This window comes from Peromyscus californicus, unplaced genomic scaffold, assembly GCF_007827085.1.
Source record: "Peromyscus californicus insignis strain IS unplaced genomic scaffold, ASM782708v3 Scaffold_1__1_contigs__length_55948999, whole genome shotgun sequence".
NCBI classification, from domain to species: domain Eukaryota; kingdom Metazoa; phylum Chordata; class Mammalia; order Rodentia; family Cricetidae; genus Peromyscus; species Peromyscus californicus.
Window position 1 is genome coordinate 6,597,573 of NW_026294492.1, and position 16,014 is coordinate 6,613,586.

Genomic DNA, 16,014 nt, shown 5'->3' on the forward strand with positions numbered 1-16,014 from the left:
TTCCTAGAGGAAGCAACTCACCTTCTGAGTCTAGTAGGTGATTTATGGGTTAGCAGGAGGGCTCAGTGGGGGAAGGAACCTGTCACCAAGCCTGTTTGCTCACAGGAATCCATAGTGGAAAAAGAGAAGTACCTTCTGCAAATTGTCCTCTGACTTCCACACATGTGCACCACGGCATGCACACTCATGTACTATACATGCACACAGACACACGTGCATGTGTGCACGCAAAATGTAATAAAAAATACTTTAAAATAAAATGGGGGTTCTGCTCTTTAATGCTCAGAATCACCCAAGGACACCTTCCCCCTATGTACATGTTTACGGGGAGAGAGGGGGAGGGGAGAGTGTATGTGCTGTGAGTGCATGTGTGCCGTGGCATCCATGCATTGGGAATCAGGGCCACCTGCAGCAGGTGGATCTTTCCTTCTGCCACTCCTCTGTGCCCTCTGGGGGTGGAACTCAAGAGGCCAGGCTTGGTACCAAGTGCTTTTACCTGCCGAGCATCACCTTGGCCCTTTAAAAAAAAAATTATTACATTTTATTTCTGTCCAACTCTTGACAGGAGGAAAAATACCCCCAGGGACCTGACACTCAACTGCTGGCCTCCTGGCTACTGCTGAGAGTCTCTCGGTCTCCAGAGTGCAACCCAGTGAGTGGGGGGGGAGCCTCTGTCAGGGGACAGTGACATTCATTCATGAATCCCAGAATCTACCAGGGGTAGGGTAGGACTCCCAGGCAGGGGCCTGGGCATCATTCCAGGAAATAAACTGGCTCTGGGAATTGGAAACATCAGAAAAGAGGGTGCTAAAAGCTTGTTCCAGAGCTGGGCAGTGGTGGTGCATGCCTTTAATCCCAGCACTCGGGAGGCAGAGGCAGGTGGATCTCTGAGGCCAGCCTGGTCTCCAAAGCAAATTCCAGGAAAGGTGCAAAGCTACACAGAGAAACCCTGTCTCGAAAAACCAAAAAAAAAAAAAAAAAAAAAAAAAGCTTGTTCCAGGTAGTGTTGGCCAATCCCTGCTAGTGTGGGAGGTCCCTTCCAAGCTGAGCCAAGACCCCCCATGAACACAAACCCTGGGGGTTTCTCAAAGCTCTGCCCCCTTTGTCCAGAAAGCCTACCCATGATTTCTGACTGGAAGGGCTCAGAGTTTTCTCAAGCACAGCCTTGGCACATCTAGGAAGAAATCTGCTTGCCGAGTCGGTGGCCGTCTGTGGTTACTTAGACATTCTGTCGTGAGAACCAGGGTCAGCTCATGCTGTGTGGGGGCAGATCCCACCCTCTGCTTAGAGCTGGGCTCGTGGCTGGGAAAACAACATGGGCAGCCAACCATGAAGCAGCTGTGCAGGATGGGACATAGGTGTGTACCTGGCACCCGGGCGGTGCAGGAAGTGCTCCAGTGGGCTGCAGTGTACCCAACCCCACCCCTTGCAGGACCAGCCTCTCCAGAGCCTGAGTTTCCCCGGGACCACAGCTCCCTTTGGTTGGCACATACTTGCTCTGGCTAGCCACTGCTCAGGACATCCTTGGAATTGAGGGATGTACGTTTGTTTGTTTGTTTGTTTGTTTGTTTTCTGAGACAGGGTTTCTCTGTATAGTCCTGGATCTCACTCTGTAGACCAAGCTGGCCTCGAACTCACGGAGATCCACCTGCCTCTGTCTCCCAAGTGCTGGGATTAAAGGTGTGCACCACCACCGCCTGACCCCCACCATTCTCTTAATCCAATGAATTATGTGAATTATGAATTGAATGTGCCTATTCAAACACAACGTGTAAGCTGTAAATATTTGCAACATCAAGTTCACAGCCTGATTCATTCTTCGGTAAAAATGTAACATTTTAACCTCTTTTAAAACAAGCATTTGTAATATTTGGGTTAACATATTAAAATACAAACAACTCTCATCTTCTTATCAAAAGCAGTGCTTTGAGCTTGGGTGCGATGCGGCTTCCCGCTCTGGGAGATTTTGACCTCATGCTCAGCCAGCTGGTAGGACACCCCATGGCTCTGGGCTCCAACCGTAGCACGAGTCTCCCAGCTTCGAACTCAAAGGCACTCTTGTCAAGTCGTAACCGTTCGTGGAATCTTTTGCAGGTAACAGCACAGGACTATGGGTGTGGGGACAGTCCTGGGTGACCATCCTTCCTTGGCTAGTCCAGGCTGAGCTCTGAGAAGTCTCAGGCTGGTAGCAGTCCTCAGGAGAGGTGTGATAACCGGGGGAGGGCCGCTGTTTGGCAGGGGGAATGTAACATAAACTGAGGCCTGTTGTGGCCTCAGCCAAAGCTGCCCCCATCCCCTCCTTCTCTACTGTTTTCTGACACGGAATCTCACTAAGCGGTTTGGGCTGGTCTTGCATTCACCATGTAGCCTTCAGTTCTCAATAGTCCTCTAGCCTTGGCCTGATGCCTGCTGTGATGGTAAGCGTGCGCCACCACTCACAGATCTGTGAACCCTTCGTGCCGCACCCTCGACTGCTGCCCCGGTACATCCACACACCCTACAGGACCCACACAAGCCCTCCCCTCCTTCCCATAGACTCTGTATTTCCCATCTGTCCACTGGGAATGTTTGAAGGCTCTTCTGGCCTCATTACTGTGTCTGCCTTCCACCCGAGCAGGGAGGAGGAGAAGAGGTCCACAGCCAGACTGCCAGCCAAAGGGAAACTGGAGAGCAGTTGCCATAAAGACCTATCTCGAGTGGGCTTGCTCTCCGAGCTCCCGTAATCCGAGTGATTCTGCACTCAGCAGGATGGAGAAGGCACAGTGGCAGCTGGGAGATGAAGGGCTGGGAGACAGAGCTGCCCGACGGGGTCTTCAAGAACCTCAAGGATTCTCCCCCAGAGAGAAACTGAGGCCCAGAGAGAGAATCGATGAGCTCTGCATCCCATCACAAGCTCACGTAATACTGGGATGCCAGAGCAGTCTGTGGATCCTGGCCCACGCTCTCTTCCTACCACATCCAAGCAGGGGAGGCTGGTGTGCTGTTGGAGGAGCCTCCAGCCTGAGGAAGGGCGGAGCCGAGGGACAGTCTGAAATGCAGGCACTCGGTCCTTGCACCTGCAGATTGCCCTGACCGCTACGCTGTTGGAAATGCAGTCTCTGGATCCACCTAGACCTCGGTGCTTGGGATCTGCCTGTCAGCCATATACTCAGGCCCTTTTGTGAGCAAGTGGAAACTGATATACATGGAGTCCACTGTTTCCCTCTGGAGAACTCTTCATGCGAAGACCAAGAGCATACCTTGGTAGAAACTTCTAGAAGCCTGTGGCACACACAGATACCAAGAGGGGTTGACCTTTCCCCTCCTGGAAAATGAGTAAATAGAAAGGACTCAAGGTTCAGATTTCAGGGGACCCACACAGCCAGGCCACCCCTGTGTGAGAGGAGGTGCTTACACACCCGTGGCCCAGGACCTGCTTCTTCTTAGTCTTGGCCCAGGACTCTGACTGTGAATCTTTAAAAATCAGTTTGGAAAGATGGCTGTATTCAAGAAGTGGTTTCGCTCTGGCTGGGCCACGGGCAGGGCACGGTGGTGGTACCCTCTGACTCGCCCAGCTCACAGGCCTGCCAGGCCTGGTCGGTGGTGACCAGGGCTGCTCGGCCAGCTCAGCGGCAGTACTCCCTCTCAATGCTCGCCATCAGCTCCTCTTCGGAGTAATCGTAGGAGATGGCCGACTGCCCCTCGGGCCTCTTGTGGCTGCTGCTTGGGGCTCTGTGGGCGAGAAAAGCAGATAAGGGCGGGTATCACCTTCAAACTCCTACTTCCTCTAGCTACCACGTGGTGGTCTTTAAGTGGTCCATCCTAACAACCAAACCAAAAACCTCTGTTCGAGGAGACTCCTGAATCTCTTTTCTACCCAACATGTGGACACGATCACCTTCACCCATATCTGCCTTCATCCCCCCTTTTACCCATCAAGACCTGCAATGAAAGTGAAACAGGACAAGCTGGATGCCACGGTCCATCCAAGGCTCCTGGCTGACCTTCCTAGACCAGCGTCTGGGGCTCTGTATACTTCTCTCAAACACAGAGTGAGAGACCTGGGTACCGCTGCTTGGGATCCTGAGATCAGCCTGCTGTCAAAAGCATCTGTCTTTCCTACGATGTCTATGGGGCAAAGGGGAACATCCAAATGCTTTGGAGGAGGCCAGAGCTCAGTAGGCTTTGATGCACAGGAGCCCTATGGCCCTGGACCAGTCATGTCCCTGGCCCCAGTCTCCATCAGTAAGAAGGAAGGACTGCATCTCAAGACTGACTAGAGGTTGGCTGAAGTGCTGCATGCATCTAAAACAGAGATGGGCACCTAGGAGGGACTGAACAGTACTAAGTGTGTGAGAGCTGCTTGCAGCCATGCAAGCCTGGAATAATGGCAGTGGCTACCCTTCTGGCCTGTTCCTGGGGAGTCTCTCCTGACTGCTGTTAGAGGAAAAGGAACGCAAATAAGGGGCTCAGCCTACCTTTAGAACAAGCCAGGGAGTCGTGCAGGATGCTGGCTGTCCTGCCAGAATGCCAGAGCATTCTGGAGTCCCCCCGACAGAAACAAGCCCCTCTAGGGTTACCCCTGCCAGTCCCTGGCACTAGTAGATGTGAGAGCTGAGACCTTAAGGGTTAAGGGTATCCAAGGTCACTGTAGACTGGCTGTAGACCCCCCCACATTGTCTGCTCCCGCTAGGCATGCTGATATTCCTGCAGGCGGGACCCCAGAGAGGAGGGAGCAGGAGACATGGACTCGAGAGGGGGCCGACAGCAGCTCCATGGTCCCTGTGCTCTAAGGGACCGGAAGCACTGACATTCTTCTGAGTGTGTTTGTGTGCATGTACTTGTGTGAGTGTGTACAAACGTGTTTAGGTACTCATGCCATGGCGCACAATAGATTTTGAAGGACAACTTGCAGATGTTGGGGTCTCTCCTATCATGTGGGTTCTGGAGATTTAACTTGGGTCGTCAGATGTGGTGCTAAGTGCCTCTACCTGCTGAGGTGTCTTGCTGCCTCGTCCACTTTTTTCTCTGTACTGGGCAGTCTTCCTGGGTCATGGCAATGCCAGGGGAGCACTGTACCCCTGGACTGTACTCCCAGCCCCCCTGAGGAGGATTAAAGGCTCTGGGGCACTGTGTGCAGGGTTTGGGTGTCTGTTTGGGACAGGGTCTCACTGTGTAGCCCAGCCTGGTCTGGAACTCCTGCCTCTGACTCCCCAGTACTGGGATTAGAAGCTGAGCCACCAGCCTGGCAATCCCAAGTGTGAAACTTGCAGGGGAGTTTTAAGTGCGTTTTCCTGGTGACCTTTTGGAACTACTGGTGGTTATTGTCACCGTCTAGCCTGTGAAGTCCTTACAGCAAAGGACAGTCTTTACAGATGAAACCTCTGGATAGAGCAGGCAGGACACCTGAGGATATATCTGAATGAACCTGAAGGGTCCAGAATGGCCACAGAGAAGCCAGGTTATGACCTCATACAGGAGGAAGTTCAGAGCTGCTGTGAGTGACTGGGCTGCTGTGACCTCCCTTGGCTCCCCTAGAGAGCTCAGCTCTACATGAGCCTCACTGACCTGCAGGTCGGTGGGGACAGGAGCGCTTTGAGGTGACTAGATCTGAAGCACTGTGTGTTAGGACCCACCCAGCGTCCTGACGTCATCTGATGTAATCATCTGACGGAATCTCCCTTTAAGAGGAAAACACCCCTTCCCCCTTCTCCTCCTCTCCTCTCTTTCTCTCCCTCTCCCCCCCCCCTATAATAAAACTTTCCGCGTGGATGCTGTGCCTGCATGGTGTGAGCAACTTTCCACTGGTCCACACTGCAGCCCACTGCCATGTCTTCATGGCGCATCTCCCTCACCCACCTGGGCACCTTGGCGCTGCCCGCCAAGGCATCCCACATGCAGTATCACAACACTGTGGGCTTGTGGAGGACATGAAACCCCTTTCCATACTTACTCAGAGGCACAACTGTCTTCTAGGGTGTCCTTAATCTTCTTTTCTGGGGACACCTTGAACAGGAGGAAAGGAAGAGGTGTTGTAGAATATTATTTTAAGGTGTGTTACTTTTGTTTATGTTGCATTTGTTTAACTCTGTGAAGCTGTGTTACTGTGCCTGTCTAAAACACCTGATGGTCTAATAAAGAACTGAATGACCAATAGCAAGACAGGAGAAAGGATAGGCGGGGCTGGCAGGCAGAGAGGATAAATAGAAGGAGAAATCTGGGAAGAAGATTGAAAAAGAAGGATCGAGAGAAGGAGGAGTTCTCCAGGGGCCAGCCACCCAGCTACACTGCAAGCCCAGAGTAAAAGTAAGATTTACAGGAGTAAGAGAATGGGAAAAGCCCAGAGGCGAAAGGTGGATGGGATACATTGAAGTTAAGGAAAGCTGGCAAGAAACTAAGCCAAGCTAAGGCCAGGCATTTATAATTGAAAATAAGCCTCCATGTCTGAATTTATTTGGGAGCTGGGTGGTGGAACCCCCCCAAAAGAATAAAAAAAACAAAAAAGAGGTATAAAAACTTGCCAATAGTATAGATGATAAACGCTCTGACTTTATGGGGAAGAGAGCAGTCACCATGTTTAACTCACGGACTGCAAGCGTCAGAATGGGGAAGGTTCTCGCCAACTCTGGAGCCCCAGGTACCCATTTTACAGTCAAGAAAACTGAGGCTGTGAGAGCGACTTATAAAACCCATAAATACATGAATAGATAGAGGAAACAGCAAGGCTCAGGTCACGTCTCTTGCCTCACAACTACCCCCTCTTTTTTTTTTTTTTTTTTTTTTTGGTTTTTCAAGACAGGGTTTTTCTGTGTAGTTTTGCGCCTTTCCTGGAACTCACTTGGTAGTCCAGGCTGGCCTCGAACTCACAGAGATCCACCTGCCTCTGCCTCCCGAGTGCTGGGATTAAAAGTGTGCGCCACTGCCACCCGGCCCAACAACCCCCTCTTATTAGGTCATTCTGTCCCTCCCCTTCAGACATCAGTGTCCAATGCTGCGTGGCATGAGACGATCCTATTCCCACCCCTAGAGATCATGTCACCCGGTCTCAAGAGCCTTGACCCCTCCCTTCTTCAAGTATGCAATAAGTATTCATATTTATCCTGAACATACACCTAGAATCCCAGCATTTGGGAAGCTGAAGCAGGAGGAATGCTCTGAGTTTAAAGCCAGCAGAGGCTTAAGAGTGAGAACTTGTCTCAAAATATACATATATATGCTTAGTTAAACAACTAAAGCAATTATTATTTTTAGAAAGAACTGTGAACAATATTTCCGTTGCATACAAGCAGCCGAGCCTAAGGCATTTTGTTAGAGCGGTTTGAAGGGACAGTGATGCAAAGATAAGGGGAAAGGACTCTAGAAGCTTCTTAGGACAGAAAGCTCAGGTAAGGCCTGGCCACCTGGAGTCAGGAGTGAGAGGACGAGACAGAGCAGTAGGCAGCGGCAGCTTGCAGACTAGTCACAGTGTTCCAAGGATGTGCGAGAGCCGTAATTCTAATTCTAGAATCCATCAGAATAAACTACATTTTTTTTCAGACATCATTCAATTTATCAACTGTTGCCTGTTCTGGAGAAAAGTGTGTGGGTGTGTGCTCAAGCAGGTAGACGTGTGTGTGCATATATGATATGTGTACATATCCATGTGTGGCAGGCTGAAGTCAAGTGTATTCCTCTATAACTCTACTTTTCTGTTTTGTTTACGTTTTTAGCTTAGAGTTCAAAGCTTGGCTAAACTGGCTGGCTGGTGAGCTCCAGGGATCCCTTTCTCAATCCCCAGAGCATCGTCGTTATAGGTGTTCATCAGCACCCCTGGTCAGTCCCCAGAGCACCGTGGTTATAGGTGCACACTACCACCCCTGGTCAGTCCCCAGAGCACCCTGGTTACAGGTGCACACCACCACCCCTGGTCAGTCCCCAGAGCACCGTGGTTACAGGTGCACACCACACCAGATCTGGTCAGTCTCCAGAGCACCGTGGTTACAGGTGCACACCACACCAGATCTGGTCAGTCCCCAGAGCACTGTGGTTACAGGTGCACACCACCACACCTGGCTTTTACCTGGGTGCTGGGGATCTGAACTCAGGTCCTTATGTTTATACAGCAGGTACTTTACTCACTCCCCAGAGATATTTGAAAGTTTTTTGTTTTAAGCCAGATAGGGGTTGGTGGAGAGATTGCCCAGTAATTGTGACGGCCATTCTTGGTGGTCAACCCAACTACATCTGGAATGAACTACAATCCAGAAGTGGAGGGCACATCTGTGAGAGATTTTGTTGTTGTTTGGTTTGAAGAGGGTGAATCTACTTCTAGTCCGGACCTTTGAGGTAAGAAGACACACTGCCTTGGATCCAGCTCTTGAGGCAGGAAGGCGCACCTCTAATCTGGGCCACACCTTCTGCTGGAAGCCCGTGTGAGGACATGGAAGAAGGAAGCTCTTGCCCTTTGCCTGCTTGCTCTTGCCTTGCTAACAGGTCCATTCCTTCACTGGCATCAGAGCCTGCTTCTTCGGAATTCCAGCGTCTACTGAAGACCAGCTGAGACATCCAGTCCGGTGGACTGAGTCACTTCTGGAGTCTTGGACTTTCCGTTCATAGCCTGCTGCTGTTGGATTAGTTGGAGCATGGTCTGTAAGTGACTCCAATAAACCCCCTTCTTTATATATAGAAAAGTCGACTCATTCTGTAAGTCCTGTTACTCTAGGGAGCCTTAATATGGCAGTTGAGAAAAAGTGTGTGCCGCTCCCACAGAGTACCTGGGTTTGGTTACAGCATCTCCATATCGGCTCAGAACTGCCTGTAACTCCAGCCCAGGAGATCCAGTCCTGCCTTCTGGCTTCCGCAGGCCCCCGCATGCATGTGGTGCATATAAACACACACAGGCACAGGCACTCACAAATAAGTAAATACTAGTGTTAAAGTCTGGCTGGGACTAGTGTCACACACTGGTAATCCCAGCACTCAGGACGCTGAGGCAGGGGGATCAGGAGTTCAACGCCATTTTCAGCTACAAAGGGAATGTAGTAGGGCCAGCCTTCGCTACGTAAGACCCTGTCTCAAATACCAAAGAAAACAAAACACACAGAAAATAAACCACTTTACCTGTGGTAAAATACACATTACCAGACCGGCGGTGGTGGTTGGTTTGTTTGTTTTACGGTGGACATGTCAACACATTGACAGAAAAGCGTTAAGGGACCTCCAGTAGCGAATCAATCCACCAGCAGGCAGTTTTCAAGATTCTGCCAGTCAGGCTCCGCTCTTCACCACCAGGGGGCACTGGTCTCCCACCACGGTGGTCAGTGTTAGTGGCCTCCTAGGAAGTGTTCCTCGTGGCTTCCCTGAAAGCCTCAGCCCTCTATAACAACCTCCAACTCCCAATAGCAAGCGAGGTACATGCGACTCCATTCCTTACCCTAACAGAACAGAGACCACCATGGAGGGGTCAAGGCCATCTGTGCCTCCCCAGTTTCAGAGGAACTGGCTTTGAAAGATAGTGGAAGTGGTTTCCCACTTCTGGGGTTTCCTGGTGGAATGTGCCATCCTTTCATCAAGGCTGGCTCCTGGAGTGCCGTCTGATGCACTGGGGAGACTTCTGGCTGAGGTTTCTCCACTGCCTGACAGTGCTCAGCGGCTTGGTGCTGTCTTTCCTATGGGGCATTCCTTCCTCAGAGCCTCTGTGTTGCGGCATGGACTCCCTCCCTGGTGCGGCGTGGACTCCCTCCCTGGTGCGGCGTGGACTCCCTCCCTGGTGCGGTGTGGCCTCCCTCCGTGGTGCGGCGTGGCCTCCCTCCGTGGTGCGGCGTGGCCTCCCTCCATGGCCTCCCTCCATGGTGCGGCGTGGCCTCCCTCCGTGGTGCGGCGTGGCCTCCCTCCGTGGCCTCCCTCCGTGGTGCGGCGTGGCCTCCCTCCGTGGCCTCCCTCCGTGGTGCGGCGTGGCCTCCTTCCATGGCCTCCCCAGCACTGTGTGAGTCAACCCCATGTCTCACTCTTCTTGAGGTCGGGTCAACACACCACTTCATGCTGTTTTCGGGTGTGGTCTCTGCTCTGGCCTTGACTGCAGACACCCTGGTACTGTCTCGGAGGTCTTGGTTTTGCTTGGGCTGTGACTCCAGCATCTGTAGGTCCTTCTGGTAAGTCGACTCCGCAGCTGCGAGCTCCTTTCTATAGCTTCTTCACCTCGCATTCCACCACAGCGCAAGCCGTGCTCACCCTAAAGTCTTGGCTGGTGGCCACAGCAAGACTCCCCCAGTCCTCCTTGGCTACAGTAAATCCAAAAGCAGCGAATGAAATGTCATTCAGCTCCAAAAGAAGGTCTCACTGTTCCACGCAGGCTTGTGAAGAATGATCTATATACACTCTCAGGGACGGCAATGCCCTTCATGACTTCCCTAGGCCACCACTGACTGGGGGTTGGGAAGTTGGGGAAATAATGGAGTTCCTATCCCAGTACGGAAAGCGCTAAATAGATGGTGTTGGTACTGAACCAAATTCTTCTCTAAAAGTGCCCTCAAATGTCACCAGCGCAACCGTTGACTCTGGAACTGAGACAGTGCCATGAGTCGATGACCTAGCAGAGCTCTGTCTGTGACCTTCCCCCAGCAGGGCCCTGCCACAAACTTTTGAAAAGGCAGGAGAACACTGCAGTCCCCTGCCTCCACCATCCATGGATGAACCCATATCTGATAGCTGGTTTGACCCATGAAAAGACCTCTGATTGAGGGGGCGCTGCTGTGTTCTTCAAAATCACTAAATGACTTTAAAAACCACCGATTCCAATCCATAGATTTCCCTAGCTTTCCCATTCTGCAGAGTTTGAAGTTTCAGATCCCCAACTAATACCCTGATGTCTGAGATCTACTGACTGCCTTGGGCACTTCATGTGGCCATGAGATTAAAAATTAATCCAGAACGGTAACAGGAGAGGGGTGTAGGACCATGACTTAAAGGACAGGAGTTTGGTAGACCATCTCACGTCCCTTAAAACATGGAAGGATACATGCAGGGAGAAACCTGTTTATGAGATGGGTTAAGTAGGACAATTCAAAACAGACATAAATACACATACCTAAAATAAGATAGTTAATAAGATTATCCTTATCTTCAATTTTTTTCTTATAACCTTCAATTTGACAAAACCAAAACAAATAAATCTAGCCTCAAAAAATTCCTAAATAGCTAGGCATAGTGGCACACACCTGTAATCCCAGCTTTTTTTGATCTTGTGTCATTAAAAAATAAAATATAGGGGCTGGAGAGATGGCTCAGCGGTTAAGAGCACTGGCTGCTCTTCCAGAGGTCCTGAGTTCAATTCCAGCAACCACATGGTGGCTCACAACCATCCATAATGAGATCTGGTGCCCTCTTCTGACCTGCAAGCATATATGTAGGCAGAACACTGTATACATAATAAAAAAATAAATCTTAAAAAAATATATATATATTAAAAATATGGGTGAACATGGAAAGCATTAACACATGACTGAGACTTAAGTACTCATTAAAATATTAGCTAAAACTACCTTTTGTTTATATTTTATTTTTTAATTATTTGTACTCTGTGTGTATGTGTGTATGTGTATGTGCACACAGATGCGTGTTTAAGCAGGAGTGCAGGGCCCTCAGAGACCAGAAGGAGGCATCGGATCCCCAGGAGGGAGTTACAGGGAGAAGTGAGCAACCTCACATGGGTTGTGGGAACTAAACTCAGGCCCTTTGCAGTAGCAGGAAAAATGCAGAATGACTGAGCCATCCCTCCAGCCCTCTAGAACTTTTTTTTTTTTAAATAAAGTCCCGTATAACATGACATTCAGGATGATGATTCAGGGATAACGCATAATCAGACATGAAAGCATCCCTGTCAACAGTGGTTGCAATTTTCCTGTTTTCTTGCTTTCTGGTGGAGGGAAGGATCAGACTCAAGGCCTTACACATGCTAGGTACAACCTCAACCTGCTGGCTGCCGTGTTTAAATGAAGGCCCGTAAAAGGATTGTCATTTAATTTTGATGTTGTGTTATAAAAAACAAAAACAAAAAACTCCTAAGTGTTAGAAGGTTATGAATATAAGGAAAAAATTCTTCTTTCCTAATAAAAGAATAGGAATAGTGTATTCATGCCCCATCAAAGGGTCCTTTTTGCTTGGGGGGACATTCTCTCAAACATTTTTGAGGAAAGGCCACCTTCCATGGATGGTTCTTGAACTTGCAATTCTTTTCTGTCTCAGTGGTGAGTCACTAATGCACAGCCCTGTAAGATGTACAGCTCCTAGCTGGGCAGTGGTGGCGCACGCCTTTAATCCCAGCACTAGGGAGGCAGAGGCAGGCGGATCTCGGAGTATGAGGTCAGCCTGGTCTACAGAGTGAGTTCCAGGACAGCCAGTGCTACACAGAGAAACCCTGCCTCAAAACAAACAAAAAGAGAGAGAGAGAGAGAGAGACAGAGAGACAGAGAGACAGAGAGACAGAGAGACAGAGAGAGAGAAAGTATGTACAGCTCCTCCTGAAGGAATCAGCTGCAGATGTGAGCAGATGTAGGCAAGTTACACAGCACAGAAAACAGAAGCATGGGTACCAAGCTCTAGCATGTGCAGTGTTTTTAGAGGCAGGGGTCTCACTTCCTGATTTTGTCTCCTGGGACTCTGGGAGTCATTCATTAGTCTGAGAAACATTCACAGTACTGGGACACATCTGAGGCATCCCCCTGCCCCAAAGAGTAACCTGCTTTGACTTCACACTTCCTGTGGTTGATATATTGTGCACCCCAATAAACTTCTCTGGGGTCAGAGAACAGAACAGCCACTAGATAGACTTAGAAGCCAGGCATCACCCGTGACACACACCTTTCGTCCCAGGACTTGAGATCTCATGTCTTGCTTGGGAAAGACACACGCCTTTAATCCCAGGAAGTGATGACAGGAAGCAGAAAGGTATATAAGGCGTGAGGACCTAGAGGTCTTTTTAAGCTTTTAGGCTTTTAGCAGCAGTTCAGCTGAGATCAATTCAGATGAGGACTCAGAGCCTTCCAGTTTGAGGAAACAAGATCAGCTGAGAAGTTGGCCAGGTGAGGTTGGATGTGACTTGTTCTGTTTCTCTGATCTTTTAGCATTCACTCCAATACCTGGCTCCCGGTTTGTTTTTATTAATAAGACCTTTTAAGATTCGCCTACGACTTTCTTTCTTTTTCTCAAGACAGGTTTTCCTGTGTAGCCCTAGCTGTCCTAGAACTCACTCTGTAGACCAGGTTGGCCTCAAACTCACAGAGATCCACCTGCTTCTGCCTCCTGAGTGCTGAGCTGGGATTAAAGGTGTGCACCACTACTCACCTGGCACACAGTTTATTTCTTGAACCTACCTTCTCACACCTCTCTCTCTGCTACTGCTTGGGTCCAGAACCCGGTCAGCTGGACAGCCAGCATAACCCTGGTAGATCGTGGTGCCCCAAGCATTCCTCTGTCTGATTCACCCCTCTCCTGTGTTGAGACATCTCCCCAACAACACAAAACCATGCTCCCCTTCAGCCTTCAAATACTCACTTCTTCCTCAGTAGAGTCTACACCTCCTGACATAGCCAGGCATCGATGCTGAAGACCTCTGCAGCTACACCCCAGCTACATGTACCACCATGGTCAGGATACACAGAGGGCCCCCCCCCCCCCCCCCCCCCCCCCCCCCGGTTCTCTGCTCTTGTCCTCTGACCACTTCAGAGTAAAGAAGTCACTCCCTCCTGTGGACTCATCAGACTGACTTCTCACCAGCCCATTCTATACTTGATCTTTGGACCTTCTCCCCCGCCTGGATCCCAGGCCAACACCTGTCTTTATCCCTATGATCTAAAGCAAGCCCCACTTACCAGGGGCTAGAGCGGTATCCAGGAGTTCCTGTCTCTATGAGGTTCTTCCAGCTGGTACTCAGCAAGATTGAGGGAAAATCCATTCATTTCCAGACTTTTGAAGTTCCCTAAGCACTTGAGAATGACACTGGAAATTGGTGTCCTTGCTATGTCAAAATCCCCAACTGTTTGTTCTTGGTTTGGTGTTATGTAACTGCAGGCTGATGTAGTCTTAGAGGAATCCCGTTATATAATTCAGTCTGCCTCACTACGGCTCACTTTTCCTGTTGTAAACCTCCACAGGGCAGTGGGGAGGAGGGATATGGGACAGAGCTCTGTTCCCGGCGGGGCTGAGGGGTCTTCCCACCATTCCAGTGGCTTTTCCTGGTAGCCGGGCCCAAGAAGACATTCCCTCTGCCTCTGCTGCCAGGATCGAAGCCTCCGGCTACGGACACTGCCTCTGGCCTCCTCTCCCAGCCAGGAGCCGCAAAGACGGTTCAGAATTTTAGCTCTGTAGCAGCAAAGACGTGCCAAACCAGAGCGCTGGTTTTTAATTGTTTTTCTAGAACAGCGGGGGTGTTGTTACAAGTGTTCAGCAAGAGAGGATAAAGAAGCCAAAAGAAGTCAACGCATCTTAAAAATAGCTTGCAATTTGGGAATTGCAAGCCAAAGATCCGGACGCGTCCGACGCGGCAGGGCGTTTTCGAACCACTCTTTGGCAGGTGGTCCACCCACTTATCGCCTCCTCCCATCCCCCTGTGTAGCCTGATGGCCGAGGCCCTCCCTCGCCGGTCACTTCCCACCTGAGCTGCAAAGATGCTGTAGCTGGAGTGCATGCAGCCCCACTGGGACAGGGAGGCGAGCCCTGTAGCAGAAGAAAGTTCTAGGTGTTTCTTCTGCCAACTGTTGTTTGTACTCGGTCCTTTAAGGCTGTCCCTGTGAGTCACCCCGAAATAGAGACAGTAGCGAGCACCCACCAAGGAGGCAGGGTAAGAATATGCAGGGGTGGGGTAAGGAAGGGGCACAACGCCCTAGGACGGACGGGGGACGGGGGAGAGCGCACACTGGAATAGCTGGGAACAGTAGGGACGGAGGCCTGGGTGGGAGGACACTGGGGCTACAGAGGGATGAGTCTGGAGGGACAGGCGCCCACACTCACCGCGAGAGGGAGCCGGGCGGGGCCGCGCGGGATCGGCTCCCGGGGGTCCCCAGGCCTCCGACTCCGCCAGCAACTGGTCCAGCAGGCGCAGGGTCTCCTCCCGGCCGCCGGGGGGCGTCGCGGGGCGGGGATCGCGGCCGGTCTCCTCCTGTGTCGCGGCCGTCGGGGCCTGGTGAGCCGTGCCGCCCTCCGAGGTTGCCTCTCCAGGGCCCGCCTGGCGCCTGTCGGGGCTGCGCCGCCGCCGCCTCGGGATCCGGCCGCTCCGGCTGCTGCCGCTGCCCATGGCGCGCACCCAGCCTGGAGCGCGCAGCAGCCGGGGAGCCGGGGCCGGACTGGGGCGGGAGCGCGGCGGGCGGGACGGGGCGGGGGAGCAGGGAGGGGGGACTCCTGGAGGACTGAGGAGGGGTGTGCGATGGAGAGACGGACGGGGGTGGGGAGTCACGGGGGATGGGGGGCCATGGGGGATGAGCGGGGAGGAGTCGTGGGGATGGGAGCGATGGAGAGGAGAGGCAAGGGTGATCTGGGGGGCTGGAGAAGATAGAGGCTGGTGGGGGATGCTGGCGGGGGGAATGGGAGGATCGGGAAAGACGGGGTAGCTTCGGGGATGGGAGTGGAGGAGACCTGGGGGGGGGGGGGGGGGCGGTGCCCGGGACAGGGAGAAAATAAGGAAGGAGATCCTGGGGGGAGGAGGGTAAGAGGGATGAGGAGAGGGTAGGGGTGACAGGTCGGGAGACCCCCCAGGAGATGGGAGGCCGGGGTAGGGTTGTACTGGAAGGAGGTGGAACGGAGTGAGAGTTGTATGGGAGCCGTAAAGGGCGCGGGGTGGGTAGACTTGGAGGGAAGTCAGGGTGTGGGGATCATCTTGGAGAAGTTTAGGGGAGCTTTATGGGTAGAAGTCATCCTGGGGGCAAGGGGAGCAAGAAACCGGCTGAAGGGAGCTGGGGATAAAGAACAGGAATGCTTGCAGCTGAGCCGAAGGCCAGGGTAAGGGGAGCATCAGGGGTCAGGGTTGGAGAGTAGTATTGGGGAGAGGGGGTCGCTGGGGACTCA

General features: G+C 51.8%; 2 protein-coding genes across 5 annotated transcripts in view; one reads left to right on the forward strand and one right to left on the reverse strand.

Moving 5' to 3' along the window:
* Positions 1–1,783: 1,783 nt before the first annotated feature.
* Cys1 (cystin 1) lies at positions 1,784–15,322 on the reverse strand. The gene is given in 4 exon segments (XM_052745832.1): positions 1,784–3,711; positions 5,933–5,985; positions 14,965–15,009; positions 15,011–15,322. Coding segments are annotated over 4 exon segments (441 nt in total). The 5' UTR covers positions 15,248–15,322; the 3' UTR covers positions 1,784–3,605.
* Rrm2 (ribonucleotide reductase regulatory subunit M2) overlaps positions 13,828–16,014 on the forward strand; it is a 48,925-nt gene continuing 46,738 nt past the window's right edge. For all 4 annotated transcript variants that reach the window (XR_008220117.1, XR_008220118.1, XM_052745830.1 and 1 more), the window contains exon 1: positions 13,828–14,794. The gene's annotated coding sequence lies outside the window, so the exon portion shown is untranslated. The remainder of the gene's footprint in view (positions 14,795–16,014) is intronic.